We start from the raw sequence: 18,768 nt of genomic DNA, 5'->3' as shown, positions 1-18,768 counted from the left end.
TTAAAACCCACAGTCAGTTTAAATATACTGCAATGGGACTTTACACTAGAAATTGCCAGAAATGCTTCCTAGCCTAAACTGTACTTCGCTTATCCGTCAGGCTTTAGTGAGTGAAACGCTCCTGGGGACTTGTCCTGATTTGGACCTATTGAAGTCAGAAAATTTTGCTGGAAAGAATTTAGATTTTGGTCCTCAGTGCTATCTGAAGGGATTTTAAATAAAATATACTTAATGTAGATTTGAACAAAAAACAGTCTGCAGAAGGCACTATGGGTCCAGGCTGATCAGGTCCAGTAGTTGAAGATCTGGAAGCCTGCCAATGGACTGGATCGCTCCGTGAGTCACGCCCTGTGTGTGTGCGTGTGTATCAGAATGTATCAATGGAACTCACTTTAATATTACCTCACTTTGAGCATCTGGTGCCTCACAGAAAAGTTTTGGAGAAATTGATTTAGGAACCCTGCTGCTTTTTGCTGGCTTTTTATTACTGAGGGTGTTTGCATGAACATTGGATTGTGGTTACTTTTGGAAGAAGGTTAATCTATTCCTGCGTCATCTCCTGTTTGAAATTATATTTAACTCCATAGCAACTAAATGTTTGAGGATTGAATTCGAGTGACTGAACATGCAGCAATTGTGAAACAAAATTCCCTCTTTCCACACACAATAAGCCTGAGTTGATTAATCCTTCCCTACCCACCGTTTCTCCTGTATTAAATGACTACCTGTAGCACTCTTTCTGTATCCTAGCCTTGTGTATTGAGGAGGCAGTGTCTCTTAACCTAGTCATACTTTCAGTTAATGAAGCAAAGTATAGGGTTATCTCTTCGTCTTACAGCAACTAACGTACACAGCTACTTCTGCCCAAAATGAAAGGACATGCCTTGGATTCAGTGCATCATTGAAGTGAAAACTAGGTACTACATGGGCTCGTTCTTGATCACTGGAGCTACTGCCAGGAGCTCCAAATAGCAGTGATGGGAGATGTACAAGTAAGAGATCAAAGATTGTTTTAAAACTGGAATGTACTAGGCTCTGTGAGCAAAATCATTCACTTTGACACCCCTCAGGCATCTGCATTAGAAATAAACCATTTTCAGCATCAAGCAGAATGATCAAGCTAAATAAGTTTACTTGTTTTTCTCAAAGAAAAATAAAGGGGATTGAGTTGCTGTAGTAGAAAGCATGCTCCTACATGCCAGTTTGTTAGTCGTCCTACAAAATGACTTGTCCAAAATGCAAATTATTGAAATTAAAAATCCCTTCCTTCAGTCTTCACCCACCTTTGTTATGTATCTATTTTGTACTGTTAATAGTCAGCAAATCCAATTCTCAGTCAATTTGGATTTGTTGAATGGGGGTGACTCTGCTTACAAGATATTTTCCTTATCTGATGTAAGGGACTACACATTACATTAAATACCCAATGTACTACTCTGCATGACCAGGATGCAAGCTTCTGATCTTCAAAGTAGTAAAAACTCATCTGGAGAATGTCTGTCTAATTTGGAAAAAGTTTTTAGATGATTAGACTTTATATTTAAAAAAAAAAAGTTTACAGAAGAACAGGAATCTGCTGTTATCTCTGTTTGGGTGGCAGAACTAGATATAAATTGTGCTCTTGAAATGAACTGTAGTGGAAGATTTACAGCGCACAGACCAAAGGATGGCAAATTGGGTTAAGTTTGTGTAGCCTTTTAGTACTAAGTTAATTTTAAAAACCAGAATGAAGAGTATTTTCTCAGCCAGCATGCACATATGCAACTCTCATACCAATTAGGAATAATATACCCCTACAGAATTATGTAGGACCCTAATTCTCCAGCTTTTCTTTCTGTGGACCACTTGATAAGGACAAGTTCCTCCCAGGGACCGTCTCTTCTCAGAACATCCCAGTCTGCTACTCCTTGGCTTGCTAAATGATTTGCTGAAAAGATCAATGGCAAATCCTTTTGAACCGCTCTAAAGGACTGTTTGCACAGGTGTATTAATTTGAAATGCAGAAAAGCACCCTGAAGTAATTGCAGCTTTTTGTAATTTCTATTAAGACTATCGGAATTCCTTGAAATGAAATGCTCATTTTGCATTTTTTTTTTAAATCTATGCCTGTCAATATGCACTGAGTATTGTTTTTTTTAATTCTACCTCATGACATGCTTCTTTTTGAAAAGGTTATTGCTCTGAAACATTTGACAATAACTTTTCTGTATAAATAGAGAATTGTTATTGTGTTAAATAGATGACATATCACATAGCTACTATTTAAAATGCACAGCACCTGGAGTGACCGTCTAAAACAGCTCATCACTTTGAAGCGAGACCACTGAAAAGCGCAAGGCTGATGATAGAGGTTGCCCTGTTTTGGGGTTTTGATCATGTTTTGTGGTGCTTTGTAGTGTATGTATAGTGTGTTGTAGGAACAGATACATTTTTATATTAAGACCAATTCCGTCCATGTATGCTGTAAGAATGTTGCCTAACTTTTCTGATTACATTTTGCAATAAGTTGAATTAGAATGAGATAATTTTAGGTTGTGATTATTTAACTACTTTCAATAATAGCTGGAAGTTTTCAGTGAAAGCGAATAGATTTTACTTCAGTATAGTTAAACACTTTGTTCAGTGATGCATAACTGAGTAGTTAGATGCCTTGCAGTTATAGCTCCAAAAATTATTCTCACCACTTTCATCTTTCTAATTCACATTATCTTGCCTTATGGAATTAACAAAGTGACTTGGGGTAAACTTTGGAATTTTTTTTCTAGGTAGCAGAAAAGTTTTACACTTGTTTTGCATTAAATTCTGAAAGACTAACCATCTTCCATCCCAATACTATATAAGGAGCAAAGTGGGTTAAATAGATAAACCCAAAATTAAGGTAGTGGTTTATACCAATAATTTTTATCATTTTTGTATTGGTATATTTTATACCCCTCAAGTACTAAACCTATTGCTAAATTTTAAAGTATTTCTGAGAGTTAGTGATCTTAGCTGGACTGTGAAGTGTGCAATATGCTTTCTAAATGCATGGTTCATATTCATTAGTTACTGTAGTAAAGTGTGATTCTTCCACCTTCAGCATGACTGATAAGCAGAAGCAGCTCTCCATAGGAATGTTTACTTTTTAGAAGTGTTTATGAAAACCACGACTAGTGTGTTTGAAGCCAGTAACTCTTGTATTTGTCCAGTGACCATATTGTTGAAGTGAAGTGCAGTTTTCACATATTCCACTAGAGGTCAGATTTAAATCACCAGAGCACTGTCAACATTTTTGGCAAGGGGAAAGGAATTGGGTAAGGGAAGAGGTAACTGAGTAAAAATGAAATTTACTTTGTAGCTCAGTGAAAAGATCGAGGTGGCGTGTCTCTATTTTGGGGGTGGGGAGAAAGGGGAAAAGCAAAATATATCTAGAAATACACTAAAGGATTAAAGCCCAAAACTTGGCTTGCTTTGTTAATCTGAAATCTCCTAGACAAGATTCTAACTGTTTACATGGAAAATGTATGAGTGAAAACTAACATTTTTTCATTGATCCTACAATATTGTATTTATAGGAGGAGTGCAAACCCTGTTCCTTAAGGATGCCACAAATAATGCCAGTACAGAAAGAAGTTTAGGTATTGCAAAGCAAAGCTGAAGTCTCTGCTAAACAGAGCTCTGTGAAATTCAGGCTCTTCATAATGCAACAAATACATTTGCCACATGGAAACTAAAAACAAATGCTAGTTTCTAAGATTATGATAGAAAGAAAAATGCCTGTCTTTTCCCCCCCCTTATAACCTGATTGCTCTGTTGGAAGGGGGGGGGAGCATGATCTTAGGCAAAGGTGCATTCTCTGCTACAATTACGTTGGTATTCAACAGGGTCTCCAACCACCTGTAAAAGTCTTTTTTTAATACAAGAGTAAGTTGTGTGTGTAGACTATTTTGAAATACTCAAGGTTTCATAGTCAGAGGGGGTAGACTTTTAATACAATACATACCAAGTAGCAGAGCTGTTCTGAATATACTGTACTTGCTCCTATTCAGTAACTTGTACTGTTTGTGAACAGTTTCTCTTGCTTGCAAAATAAATTAAACATTTAATAAAGCAATTCAGTGCATTTTTTGAAAGGTGATAGGGTGCATTTTTTCTAAATGTTAAGTTCTATTCCATACTTCTAACAGACCCACATAGCTCTTCACTGCACTATTTGCTTCCCGTCCTAGCCACTGCTTCAACTTGAGAATCTTAATGAAATTAATTACATCCCTTTTGAGGGGTGAAAAAGAACCAGTCACTGACTGTTTGTTTATTTTTCTGAATCTCCTTTTTGCACGGTCAGTATTTGCTAAGCTACTCTCACAGCTTTTGCCTTTGTCCAATAAGTCTAGAGAAGGCTCTGGAGATCACAGATGGAGCATCTGGTACAAAAGAGCAACCTCCATTACTGTATCTCCACTTTTATTAGATTGACTCACCTGGTGCAAGAGACTGGTACATCAATCTACATATCATACAATACTGGCAGTTAGGAAATTATGTATTTGAGTCTTGCCATGAAATGCATGTAACCCCCCAAAAAACCTGCCCACATTTATTCAGATTAATCTAATCCCAAGAATAGGTACAAACATTTAAGTTGTTCACCAAGATGGGGGTAATAATTTAAACGTTAGCTTAATAAAACTTAAGCAGAGATATTTTGTAACAGTCTTCCACAATGCCAATTTTGTGTCTATCAGTATGTTTTATAATACCCCATGTAATAGGAGGATATGTCTGAGTCAGTACACCAATAGCTTGGTACTCTCTTGCTTTTACTGATCTTCCTACTTCATTTTGATACTGAGCCCAGACACAAGTAATATTCCAGCTAGCCTAACACGAGTCTGGACTTCCCTGCTTTGGCACATCTCTGAAAATGCAACTTAAAGTCTAAGGATTCTCTTCTCCCATTCCCATCAGTGCACCTTAATCCAGGCTTCTGTTTTGGGTCATTTGACACAAACACTTATTCCTAGCACAATCTAGCCTTTGGAGTAACTAGACTGAACTCTGTAGGAGCAGGGACCATACTTGTGTTTGCACACACCCTGAACTCAATAGTTCTTTCCCACCACTCCCACACCTACATCCAATTAGTTTTTGTCCATTTTAACACTATCTTACTGATACTTGGTACCCATCCCTGTTTACTAAACTGCACAGTACATGTTCCTCCAACTCATGAAAATAGTCTGGACCGACAAATACTAATTTGTTGCATTCTACCACCACCTACCTGTCCCCAACTTGATACATTATCTATCATTAAGCTTTGCCTACAGACTTCAGTCCATCCAATAATCCTCATCAAGTCATTGGAATATAATTTCAGATACTATCAAATCTTTATTAAAGCCAAGATCTCATCTTTTGCATTCCCATTAACTTCACTGACAGCTCTCCTGTACACAGAATATAACCAAGTTGTATAATTCTGTTAAGAGGCATTTAGCCATGCCTGATGTCCTCTAAACTCCTGATCATCATGACCTAAAAGTTGAAAGTGGAGTTGGAAGGAGCTCTTGGCTCTTCCCTTGTGAAGTGGTGTATAGTAGCAAACCAGCATGAGGCCAAGCCACAATAAACGTTCTGTTTTGTTGAACTATAATTGCCAACGTTTGCTCCAACTTACATTCTTTTTTCAAGTGCCAGTAACACACTGTTAGGAAAAAATATGTGCTACAAAAAACTAAGGCTGGGGAAACAGATTTACTTTTGTTTTATTCCATCAAGGAAAGGTTACAAAAACAATACACTGGTAAAATCAGATTCCACCAGTAAAACATTCAACAGACAGTATATTTAAATCCATATAATCACAACATTCAAAATATCAATGTGCTTTATTTGTGTTTGGCCATCTTTGACTGTGAAGCTTAGTAGTATAGAGCTATAGATTATAAAGAAATAGGGCATACTGTTTGGGAGTAATTATTTAGGGGGTTATGTCAAGTGGACAACTGAAATGAAGTAAAAGTAAAAACCATAAGCATTTGAAAATTTAAGGATACATAAAAAAAGTAATGTTCACTCTAAAATTAAGAAAAAAACCATCCAAAACAATTTCTGAAAGCTTTCATGTTCACCACAAAATATGAAAATACTTTATGAATCCTTCTTGCATAAAAATATACAAAGTCATTTTTTATATGAAGACCACTAGTTTGGTAATCACACTTGTGTTCCTGCCCTCTCTTCTCTTCTCCAAGGCCTTAAAGCACATCCACCTGAATACCAAGTACAACATTACTTCTGTTTAATATTTATGAGTGTGTTTATCAACATGATTAAATGATCACAGAGAAACCCCCAAGTCCAGCGCTTATATGGTCCTCCTCGCCGTAGTATCGGAGTGCCTTTTCCACTACAGTGATATACCTTGAACAAGGCATACAAGGAAGGGTGGAGCAAGCTTCAGCTAATAATATTGACTGAAGTGATCAGTTATGCTACAACCTCACATGAAGCAAGTAACAATAGTTGCAAAAGGACATAAATTACCTTAATACAACAAAAGCTGTCTACAAAGTACTTTGACTCCCATCAGTTTTCATACTACTTCTGTACGTGTTAATGTTGCAGAAACCACGTCTTCTTTCTGGCACCATGCCTGTTTGCAACAGAAACTAAACAGCACAAAAGACAAAATAAAATATTCCACGTTCACAAATAGGTGATATTGTAACATGAAGGACACTTTAAAGCTTTTTAGATAAAATTTGTTTCATTCCCCCCCACCCAAACGCCTGCTACTCCCTTTTCACATACATACACATACCTCTACTTTGCACTCGATCAGCTTATGCTGAAGTTGAAAATGTAGGCTATGTCTACACCACGTACCTTACAGCACCATAGCTGTGCCGCTGTAAGGTCCCCAGTGTAGCCACTCTTTGCCAACAGGAGAGAGCTCTCCTGCTGGCAAAATAAAACCACCTCCAACGAGGGGCAGTAGCTTTGTCTCCCGCCGACAAAGCACTATCCACACCAGTGCTTTTTGTCAGTAAAAAACAGTTAAAGAAGTGCATTGTAGACATAGCCTTAGTAGCTACCTTATGTTGCTTGACCAGATGGCATTCATATTAGGAGACCAGCAAAAACCATTCATGTAGGCTTAGTTGAGAAGTAACACCATCCTCATTCAAAGTTGGCAGTCTGGTTTCAAACAGTAAAGATACCTGGGAAACCTGAAACATTATGGGAGTTCAGAATACTCTTACAACAACTGCATCAGGTACATCAGACCTCCCAAGTTTACCAAGTAGGGAAACTAAATAGCTTTTGTCAGCCTCCCTCACTTTCATATTCCACAAAGTGCACAATCAAGCATAGTTTTGATCACCAGGAGTGTTAAGAAAGGTTGAGGGTGACCTGGAGTAAGTTTCTAGGCCACAGCCAACATTTAAATAGAAAGTAAGTTTCAATTAGTTTATTCAGGTATGGCTGAATTCACCTTCCAGCATCTAAATACTTTAATAAAGAGAGCACTTTTGAACAAACCATTTTTTCTTAAATTAAGATCTAAACACAATGCCAACTTTCACCCCATAAAGATTGAAGACAATTAATAAGATTGAGTGTAATTAACTTTCAGACTAAGCAGGCACTGGTAAAAATTACTTCTCTCCCTACTGAAATGTAACCACCATTTTGCAATTAAACTCTCCAAATTTCAGTGTTATTCATGAACAGGTCTGATTATGACAAATTTGATCCTAGGAAATAAGTGACCTCAATGTGCCAATACCCTACTGAGCAGAGAGACTTCATAGAAGGTAACATTTTTCATAATAACTTAAGCAAGAATTCATATGTTGCATTGATTATGCCCCAGGATATAATAGAGCGATGGTAATTCAGATGGGCTCCTCTGAAAAGATGTGTCAGTTTTCTATCACGTTCCAGCCAAATCTTCATGAAAACTTTTGGAAAAGACTGAAATTCCCCACCAATTTGAGACTGCATGCGAGCTTTTACAACATTAATTGGAAAAAACAAGAATCCCAACATGGCACCCAACAGCCCTCCACAGATAAAGTCATTGACCAAATGAGCACTATAAGAAGTTGCTTCGGGAAGACACTGCTTGATGGGTCCTCGCAGGCCAAAAAAGAGTACATTACTCGGTCCATTTCGGATCAGAATAGGTACCAAACCCCGATAATATTCTTTAATTCCATAGTCTTTTAGCACCCTGAAAGCCTGGTAAGTGTTTGTAAATCTGTCATGATGTTTGTAGTCCTGAAGCAAAGTCTGGACCCGCTCAAAAGGTGTAAGAAGAGCTTCTGATGTTCCTGCAAGCACTGCTGCCACACTGCAAGTCACAAGTTCAGGTGCGTTTGTGTGCCTCTGGAGCAGGGAGGAGAAATCCTCGTACAAGCCAAACATCAGGGCAAGAGTTGTAGTTTTCTGCATTAATGGAGGGAGGAGTCCACGGTACAGGTTTCGGATTCCATCTTTCTGTAACTGATATACTGCCTCCCTTAATCTCACTCCATACAGTTGTTGTCGAAAGAGGACCTTCTGGATGGGAAAGGTGATTGCTATATTGGTGAAGGCTGCACAATATCCACAAAAGTAATGTTTACCTGAGCTAACTTTTACAACGTGATGAGCAATATCTTGCTTTGAACTTGTTATGACAAGATCTTCTGAATCCATCATACTGCTCTTTCTTTCTTCATATGAGTGTTGTCCTCTCCTACATCAAGAAGGTAAAGGAGAACATGAACAAAGCTGCACAGAACCCCGCTTTTTTTTAATTCATGTATATAAGTCCTTTGCATGCACAAAGTCTTCAAGCAATTCCATAAAAATTCAGTGGACTAGAATGATAAATCCCACATTTGAGAGCTCATACATGTACAAGTGGTTTCAGTGGCTGCATTACAGCTCTCAAAGAACTGAAAGATTTATACATGGTTCAGCTAACTGACACAAGGAAGGGTAAAAAAGGCAGGAAACTTTTTTGTTGATTAAATGCAAAAAGTTATACACCGAAATCACTTTTAAAACAAAGTAGCATATTTAATGCCATGTGAAAGCTGAAAATGTAAGTGGAAGTTAGTAAATTCAGAAGTTAAGGTTCCTACACTCCACATAAGTAATTTTGACAACTGTTGATACAAAACAAATCAGTGAAAGTTTGTGTTTTTTTAAACTTGCTATTACAAGTCATCTTGACTATTCAGAGTCATATTTTACATGACCCTGTAACAGACCAAACCTTATCTGTAAAGAACACATTTGCTATGGAGTAGAAATTATAGATCACAAACTATAGAAAATATGGGCATAATCTCTAAAGAACTGTCTACATTATAACAACTTAACTCAGGGAAAGTAAGCAGTTGGACAGATGTCAATTAGCAACCTACATGGTTTTATCCAAAGGCAGAACATCACAAAAATATAATGGGATGGGTGGGAAGGAATTCGAATCAATGCTGAGTGTACAATTTGGAAAGATCTTTTTGGTAAGTGTGAGATGCATTAAGGGATGGGAAATAAAAACCCACACAACCTGATTACACAGAGAAACAGCATTCTATAAAATTCTGAATGCAACCTGAACATACAATCGGTTTGGGGATGGGAGGGGAGAAGTTATCCCACTTAACCAAGCCATAAATTCAAATGTGGCTTGTCAAAATGGTAAGATAATTTAAGTCATTAATGTCTGCATACCTGGTATTATAGCATAGCCAAGTAAGTATAAAAGAGCTGACTCCAGAAGTACAAATCAATCAATCCTAGGCACACATATTGTCCTGTTAAAGGTCAGAGAAGAACTGGGACAACAAGTGAGTTCTTAATACAAGTATTATCTACAGAGAGTTCTAAATATCTGCAATTTCAAAGTTTTGTGACCTACCTGAGAAAAGCTAGGGAGTCTTAGACCCAAATACATTATTTGTGTTTGGTTTTAATACAATTTTTTTCCTTTCTTTAACATCTGATCTTAGGATATATTGTTTGGGAATTTCATTCAGTTCCAGAATAGTTAAATATAGCTCAGACTTCTAAAAGGAGATATTTAAAGCCTACTCTGCTTTGCATTCTCCATCAGAAGGCATGAGCATATGGGGTCATTTCCATAAGTGCAGTCACTGCCAGCCTGTGTGTGGTAGGCAGGATGCATGGGAAACCCTAAATAACCACAGCCAACAACTGATCTGAACCTGATTTACATTTAAAAGTTTCACCAGTGTAATTATTTTTGGTTAGGGGTGTGATTTTTTACAGTAGTTATACCAGTAAAAGCCATACTGTGGATGCAGTTATACAATAGTTTACTCCCCTTCCTGTACAGAAATACTAATATCTAGCTCTTACATAAGCACTTTGCATTAGTAAATCTCAAAGCACTTTACAAAGGAGTTAAGTATCATACTACTATGTAAGCACTTTAATACCAGTATAACTACATCTATACCAGGGGGCTGAACGGCTTTAACTATCCTGGTACAGTGTCGGTAGGTCAATTTAGTTAAATCTGCATAAAGGTCCTTACACCAGAGTAGCTATTCCTATAAAGAAGGGGAATAAGCTATAACAGATACAACTGCATCCATAACTAGGGTTATACCAATTTAACCATTTTAGTAGAAAAATTATACCCCTTCCTGAAATAATTAAACTGGAACAAAACTGTGTGTAGACAAGGCCTTAGGCAGCTTAACACAAATGCACCATCAGTAGCAGTCTGTGGTCCAGTCATTTCAATCCTCATTTTCTATTGAAAAAAATGTAAACAAAGAGCCAAATTTATATAGGCCACAAATTGCTGCCTGCAAAGCAGCTGAATTCATGAGGTAAGGAGCAGTGTGGAACTATACTTTAGCCACCTCACCCTTGTTAAGTTTAACCAAAAAGCACGCCACCTGCCTCTCAAGCACTTGTTATTACCAAAGCCGGGCCTCATGGCAAGAGGAGAGTTTCCTTTGAAGTCTTTGTGATAAATATCTGCCTGCAGCAGTACTTTATAAGTAACCTGCCACTTCCTCCAATAGTGCTCAGAAGTACCTAGGCTACTTTTCAGTTAAACCAGGGGCGGGCAAACTTTTTGGCTGGAGGGCCCGTTAGGGGAGGGGGTCGTGGCCCAGCCCCCACCTCTCATCTGCCCTCCCGCCTCCCGGACTCCTGCCCCATCCAACCCCACCCTGTTCCCTGACGGCCCCTCTGGGACCCCTGCCCCATCCACACACCCCCGCTCCCTGTCCCCTGACTGCCCCCAGACTCCCGACGCCCCATCCAACCCCTCCTCTCATTCCTGATAGTCCCCCCCGGGACCCCTGCCCCATCCAAGCACCCCTTCTCCCTGTCCCCCGACTGCCCCCAGGGACCTCTGCCCCCATTCACCCTGTTTCCCCCTGACCATCACCCCGAACTCCCCTGCCCTCTATCCAACCCCCCCTGCTCTGTGCCTCCTTACCGCGCTGTCTGGAGCACTGGTGGCTGGCAGCACTACAGCTGCGCTGCCCGGCTGGAGCCGAGCCACGCTGCCGCCACCACCACGCAGCACAGAGACCGGGTCAGGCCAGGCTCTGCAGCTGCGCTGCCCCAGGAGCTCACAGCCCCGCTGAGAGCACTGTGCCGGCAGCGGAGCGAGTGTGCTAAGGCTGTGGGGGGAGGGGGGACAACAGGGGAGGGGCCGGGGGCGAGCCTCCCGGGCCAGGAGCTCAGGGGCCAGGCAGGACAGTCCCTTGAGCCGTAGTTTGCCCACCCCTGAGTTAAACTTTATTGCCAGGCTACTTTTCAGTTTAACTTTATTGCCAGGGATATAGTCCTTGAGGATTAGGGAGAAATATAAGCTTTGGTTTGCGCCTTTGTTGCCTATGCCTGTAAATCCCTACAGCTGTTCTAACACCACCCAACTCTTATAGAAAGCTTTTCTCATCAGTAGATCTTAAAGCACTTTAAAAAGGAGATAAGCAACGATATTATCCCCATTTTACAGATGGGGAAACAAGGTCACCCAGCAGGCCAGAACCCAGACCTCAGAATGTCACCTCAGTGTTCTCCCACTGGGCTACACAAACAACAGTAGGGTGAGGGAACTGCGAAGGGGTTACTTTGCATCCCATTGCCTTTTACCTTTTTGTACCTATTTAACATGACAATGGTGAAAGATTAGGAATCTTCCTAACTTTTGGAGATGAGGTCCCCTATGGTAAGTTAGTAAGTGAACATGACATCACCCATCAGAAAGTGGGTTTTGATGACCTGTACCTAAAACATCTAATTAACAACCGGAGTAGCAGTACTGCAGACTTCCACGCACACCACCACGCCTCATTTCTAGAGGTGAAAATGTAGTTCAGTCTCCATGTCTTTAGTCTTAGGTTATGTCTACACAGGAAGCACATTACCAGTACAGGAATACCTATAAACTATATAGGCAAAATATTCCTACTGTGGACACAGCTTTACTGGCAGAGCAGCAACTTGTACCAATATAGTAAAAACACCCCCCTAAACAAAACAAGCTGTACCAATAAAAACACAGTTTTGATGGTATAACTGCATCTACACTAGGAGTGTCTGCCAACACATCTGTGTTGTCAGGGGTCACAGCTCTGACCAATTATAGCTATGCCAGCAGAAGTCTTTACTGTAGATCTGGCCTTAGTCTCTCTGCTAAGACCAACTACAAGAGTTCCACTTATAATGGCAAGGGCTTTTTAATTTTTGTTTGTTTAAATTTGGCCACATGTTCATTAGGAATTTAACTGAGACAACCAAATCATTCCATAGGGGTCACTCAGGAGCCACCTTTGGTAACTTTCGGCTAATACCCGTTTGGGACTGATCTGAACTAGTTGGTCTACAAGTAACTTGCTCCCTAATTCCCTGCATTATCCACTTCTCCAGGTCTGAGGTCTTTAGGGACTTGTCCATAAAAGCAAAAAGGGTACCTCTTTCAATCATTTTAGTTTAACGTGACTGAAAAGCCCTAGTAACACACATGTAGATGCAGACTAAGACCTCTGAATTTGTGTTAGCTGGTCATATTGTAGCTTTTTTTACCCGAGTAGTCGAGACCCTTGTGAGAAAATATATAGTCTATTACATTTATTATTTTGGTGCAAAGAGGACTAAGCCATGTAAAGGCAGGAAAGGCAGAGGTGGGTAACACTGAGATTTGTTAGTTCAAAGCCATATCAGAAGATAAAAATGTGTAAATGTAAACAAGCAATCACACAGGGAGAACACTGCTGCAAACTGCTGACAAGACAAACTCAACTAGTACATGGCAGAACTTACATGAATGTTAAAGCCTGGTTCTACTCCAAAAACTGACTCTAAAAATGGCATTGTCTCACTGATTTTTGTATCAGATTGCCTAAATTTGCAAACAGAATTGTTTTCTAAATGCCAACTGGATGTTGAATGGTAGGGTGGGGTGGGGGGGTGGGAGAGAACAGAGAAATAAATGGTGACACTTTCTGAAAATCTTCTCATAACCAAAATTCCACCCACTAAAGATGCTAAAGTGGAATGCCACTCAGATTGGCTAGAGCCTCATAAGAATGTCCCTTTACTTATCACATGCCTTGATCAAAGTGAAATAGTTAACTATGATGACATGTAAGTTTTTAGGCTTCAGAGTTAAATCTCCCTTTAAATGAATAGGGACAATTCAGACTTCCCTTATAACAGTTTCTGATCAGGCAGACTTAACTATACACTGGTTTACATTTGAAGATTACTTTCACAGCTACTAAAGGCTAAAGATTTTATTTTTAAAATAAATGTTAGATTCTGGAGCAAGAGATGTAGTCACCAAAGAAATCATTGACTAACCAAGCCACTACAAGAAATCCCAATTCAACACCAATAGCTAGATCTGCAAACTTAGTCTGAAAGTCAAACTCAGCTCTCCCTAACACACTCCTCAATAAAGATTCTGCAGTTTGAACTCAATTAATTTTGTTGATGTGAAAACTGCAACAGAATCCAGAGATAACTCTTTCAGAGCTCTATTGGCTCTGCAGGGCTAATAGGAGTAAAAAGTAGTAAATACAATAGACAATTAAGCAGAAACAACAATGAACATACACAGAGAGCAGGTCCATTAATTAAGACATTGCTCTGAAAAGTAACTATGAAAAAAATGGTAAAGTCATACTTTACAGCTACCTTTCTCAGCCATACAAGTTTATTAAAATAAGCCTGCTCAGGATGAAAAATACTTTTTGTGTTGTCAAAGAACATATTTATTGACAGTCTAAAGCAGGAATTCTCACTCCATGAGGTATGACCCAAAGTGAGTTGGGACGGAATACCAGCTGGGTCACACAACAGTGTATTAAAGCTATACAATCTCTCAGGGTAAGATTACTCCTGGGGAAATTCTGCATCACTGCATGCACGCATAATTAATGTACCATGTGTAAATTTTTTTTCCTCCGCAGAAAGTAACTTCTGCGGGAAAGTTGCTGCAGTTACACCTTTTGCTCAACAGGGGCTGCTGTGGCACTAAAACTGCCAATAGGGAAGAGAAGAGGTTGCCTGCCTGGTAGCATCATGCCTGTGGGGCCAGGTCAGGAGATAGGGGATATGGACGGGAGGAGACAGTGTGGGGCTGGGTGGGGAAACGGGGGCAAGGGCTGAATGAGAGTGGAGGCGCTGGGCCACATAGGGACAGGGGGATGGCTGAGTGAGGGCACAGAGACATGGGGGAAGGGTGGAGGGACACATGAGGGAAGGAGGGGCTGAGTGGGGGCACAGAGACACCTGGGGATGGGGAGGAAGCACAGACACACATGGGGACAGATGGGAGGGGGTGCAAGGACACAAGGGGGTACAGGGACAGATATGCCTGACTGAATGGGAGAGGCTATGGGTCAGCCAGGGTCTGCATGGGGGAGGCTCCCTAACAATCCCTCCCTGCCCCCCAAAATAACCTGTTCCATACTTCTCCCACCTACACCAAACAACCATCCAGGCTCACTCCCAGGCTCCTTCCCTCTCCCTCAGCTCCTCCGTTACCCCTGGCTCCCCCAAGCCTTTGCATTGCTTCTGAGGGGCAGCAAATACAGTTATGTATTGCAGTTTAAATGAATTACTCAAAGTTCTGTATTTATATGCCTAATAAGGAATCTATTTGACAAAAAACATTTCCTGAATCTTTTTCATTGTCTATATTGTTACAGATGTACTTGCTGACAGGTATTTTGAAATAAATTACCAACATAATTGAAACTGGTGTGATTATATTGTTATTATTTTAAAATATTATGTGCAGAATATTAAATTTTTTGGTGCAGAATTCCCCCAGGCATAGGTAGGATTCAGAGTTCGCTCCCATATGCAGCTTACTTCCCTACCACTCCAACCCATGCAATGGGGCTCCTCAGTCTTCACCACCTACCAGCCCTCAGCTAGGGAAGGAGCACTTCTAAGAGAATGCACAGCTGCTCACACAATCCCTTGAAGTGATGATGCCTGTACTGTACTCCTAAGTGCTGGAACACAGAAAGGAGATGTCCAACCACACCACACCCCAGTGCAATTTCTTGCAATTACTATAATCCTTTAGAGCCTTTTGGTGGGTTGTCACAAGAAACAAGATGGTTTTAGGGACCCCATGCAAAAAAAAAAAAAAAAAAAAAAAAAAAGTTCGAGGACCACTGGTCTGAAGCACAGAAGCAGCTTAGAATAGGATCTAAATTTAGAACAGTAGTACCTCCCAGGGGAAAAAAGGTTGAGCCAACTCCTAAGCAGGTTTTTCTTGTGCTTGTAATTTTCCTTTGCATTCACTCCCAGTTGAGAGCTTTTTAAAGTTCTCTACTTTCACCAAGCAAAGGATGTTTTCTTTTAATTACCTTGTTTTCTTTATGTTCATTCTTTAAAGGGGCACAATCAACATAAAACTCATTTTAAAAGTCTGTGTTAACATTGCAGATTAAGTCATCAAAGAACTGTAAAAGTCTAATTTACTTTTCTCCTGGTATGCTGTTTGCTTTGCTACAATTCAATCAGCTAGAACAATAAAAAGAGACTCATTCAGCTTCAGCTTTGTTCCCAAGGCATTTTTACTTTCTATGGGTATGTCTACACTGCCCAGGTTACAGCACAGCCACACTGTGATGTGGGCAGCGTAGACACGCTTTAGCACCAGGAGTGAGTTCTCCCAGCGATAAAACGATAAAAAACAACAACACCCCGAACGAGCAGTGGTAGCTTTATCGCGGGAGCGGGCTCCTGGTGATAAAGGGCTGTCTATATGGGCTTGTCCACACTGAAGTGCTGGACAAAATTTGTATCTTTCAAAGGTACTTTTAAAAAGCCCCCCCGCGAAAGACAAAAGTTTTGCCTACGCAAGTGGCAGCGTGAACGCGATTTTGTTGGCAGGAGTGCTCTCCTGCCAACAAAGCTAACACCGCTTGCGGGGCTGGAGGTATTTTGTCAGCAAAAGTGCTGACAAAGTACCAAAAAAGAGCATTTACACATTCTGACTTTTAGCGACAAGGTTGTGTCAGCCTTGTTGCTAAAAAGCTGCATTGTGTAGACAAGCCCTACTTCCGCTTTTCAGAGTCAGGGTGGATAAAAATCAATGATTAAAAAAAAACTGATTCTTTTAATTTAAATCAGATTTTATTGATAAAATGCTTTTTGAGGAAAAAAACCTTTGGTCAGTAAAATTTACGTTGCTCAGGGGTGTGAAAAACTCCCCCCTCGGACCGACATATGTTACAATGACAGAAACACCACTGTGGGCGGCGCTATGTTGGCAGGAGACACTCTCCCATAGCCTTAGGCAAGAGGGAACTTAAGCTCCAGTCACTTTCACTTAAGCATATTTGAAAGTTTTTGCAGGCTGGCCTGAAATAATCAGTTTAGTTCACTGACTACAGTTAATCCCTCTGTTTAATAAATCATTTAGTTGTAAATGTGAAACATGTTTTGATGAGAAATTTATGTATCCAAACATTTAAGGTTGTTTTTTTTAAATAAAAAATAAATTTTATATGATTTTTGTGTATGTAAATTCCAGTTACCCTTCTACTTCAGTTTGACACAAACCATGGGAGAAAAGTTAATTGTCTGGTAAATAAGCAATATATCATTCACCATTTTTTAATATACTAAAAATGTACAACAAATAAGACTCTGGAAATACTAAGCTATATCATAGCTTAAATAAGTGTACAATTATAGTGTGCCCTCGTAGGTGCAAAAAGATGTAACAAATCTAGTGTAACTTAGTTGAAAGTGAAGACCATTAAAGCCTGTTATCAACCAGTGAGAATATTCCTTTCTTTTGAAAATAAACTTTTCCATTTGTACTTCAGTTATTCAAAAAAATAATGATTTAAATGGAGGCTTTCCACTTGATCAATGCACCCCAAATCAAAGTCATACAGCCAATGACACGCCAACACAGAGAACAGGAGAGACGGAGGTGCACCACACCACGGCCCCGGACTGAGATCTAGCCACACCGTCCCGGCAAGTGGCCCGCACCCATTCGCTGGGGATAGGGTGACCAGACAGCAAGTGTGAAAAATCGGGACGGGGTGGGGGTAATAGGAACCTATATAAGAAAAACCCCTCCCAGATCGGGACTGTTCCTATAAAATCGGGACATCTGGTCCCCCTAGCTGGGGGCGAAGGTGAAACCCCCCCAACAAGGCCACCTGGGAGAAGAGTCCCCCCGCCCCCCGGCCATGGGGCGCAGGCGAGCGCGCGAGGCAGACCCGGCCTGAAGCCCCGGGCGCGGCGGAAATCACGGCCGTTACACCAGGTCTCTCGTACCAGGCTGCTCCCGCCTGGATCCCGAGGCCAGGCCCGGCGCCTGACCCTGCCCGGAGACTCGCGGCCCGTTCGTTGCCCGCGCGCCGGAGCAGCGGGTCCCAGCGCGCGCCGCCAACGCTCCCCCTGGAGCCGCGTGCCAAGGCGGGGGCTGGGCGCGGGGCCAGGAACGGCGGCCGCGGCAAGGGGGGCGGGGCTCGCCCAGCCCCCACAGGCGGTAACCGGCCCCGCCGCGGGGCGCTCGGCCACTCAGCGGCCCGGCCCGGCCCCTCGGGGGGGGGGGGGAGGGGCGGCGACTCACCCGCGCCGGCTCCATGGCCGCTCGCGCCCGCTGACAGGAGCCGGGCCCGGCACCCTCCTCCTCGGCCATCCCCGGCCCAGCCCGACATCCCCCACTCTGCGCGTGCGCGTGTGCCGGCCAGTAGCGGCACGTGACCTGGACGCCAGGGCCCCGCCTCGCCTCCTCCCCTCCCCGGGCGGCGGCTCGGCAGCAACGCGCCACGTGACCAGGGAATGTGGCCTGGCTCCGCCCACCCCCCCGACTCTCGAGTAGCTTCGAGCCCCCAGCCCCGACCCAATCAGCTGGAGAGCCGGTCTCTGCGTCAACACGGCCTCGCGCCAGGCCTGTGCGCGTGCGCGGAGCAGGGGGGTCAAGGGAGGCCAGGCAAGGGCGGCCGGGTTCGGGGCGATAGGCCCTGCGAGGAGCGGCCAGGCCCGGCCCGGCCCGGCCCCCGTGATAGCCCCGCAGAGCCCCCGGCCTGCGCCCGGGCACCGTGACAGGGGCCGCCCGCTGAGCTCCCTCCCCCGGCACAGCGCCCCACCTCCGCCCCCCTCTTCTGCTGCCTCCCCGGCTGCTGGGCGGCGCTGATCTCCCGGGACAAGGGCCAGGGCTGGACCCCACTTCCCCATAGCCTGTAGCCCCAGGTGGTGCAGTTGTGCCCGGGAGCACTTGGCGAAGATGCTATCACAGCCAGGGTAGAG

The 18,768-nt window shown here is 42.3% G+C and overlaps 1 protein-coding gene across 3 annotated transcripts; it reads right to left on the bottom strand.

Annotated features, from left to right (window-relative positions):
- Positions 1 to 5,729: 5,729 nt before the first annotated feature.
- Positions 5,730 to 18,178, bottom strand: SLC25A51 (solute carrier family 25 member 51). 3 transcript variants are annotated; one of them, XR_008445347.1, is made up of 3 exons: positions 18,089 to 18,172; positions 7,080 to 8,728; positions 5,730 to 6,653 (listed from the first exon to the last, which is right to left on the bottom strand). XR_008445347.1 is itself a non-coding variant. In XM_054031627.1 (2 exons), the coding sequence occupies exon 2, from the start codon at positions 8,689 to 8,691 to the stop codon at positions 7,813 to 7,815; it is 879 nt and encodes a 292-aa protein (XP_053887602.1). In that variant the 5' UTR covers positions 8,692 to 8,728; positions 18,089 to 18,178; the 3' UTR covers positions 5,730 to 7,812. The 3 variants fall into 3 exon arrangements, 2 of the variants coding, with proteins under 2 accessions (XP_053887602.1, XP_053887601.1); XM_054031627.1 differs by having other exon boundaries at positions 5,730 to 8,728; positions 18,089 to 18,178; XM_054031626.1 differs by lacking the exon at positions 18,089 to 18,172 and adding an exon at positions 17,791 to 17,956 and having other exon boundaries at positions 5,730 to 8,728.
- Between the last annotated feature and the right edge of the window lie 590 nt (positions 18,179 to 18,768).

Source organism: Malaclemys terrapin, chromosome 6 (assembly GCF_027887155.1).
Source record: "Malaclemys terrapin pileata isolate rMalTer1 chromosome 6, rMalTer1.hap1, whole genome shotgun sequence".
Classification (NCBI taxonomy): Eukaryota; Metazoa; Chordata; order Testudines; family Emydidae; genus Malaclemys; species Malaclemys terrapin.
Note: the sequence above shows the minus strand (reverse complement) of the source record. Positions and strands in the feature narration are given on the sequence as shown.

Coding starts and splice junctions, on each gene's coding strand:
- SLC25A51 (XM_054031627.1), bottom strand. CDS start 8,691: ATGATGGATTCAGAAGATCTTGTCATAACAAGTTCAAAGCAAGATATT.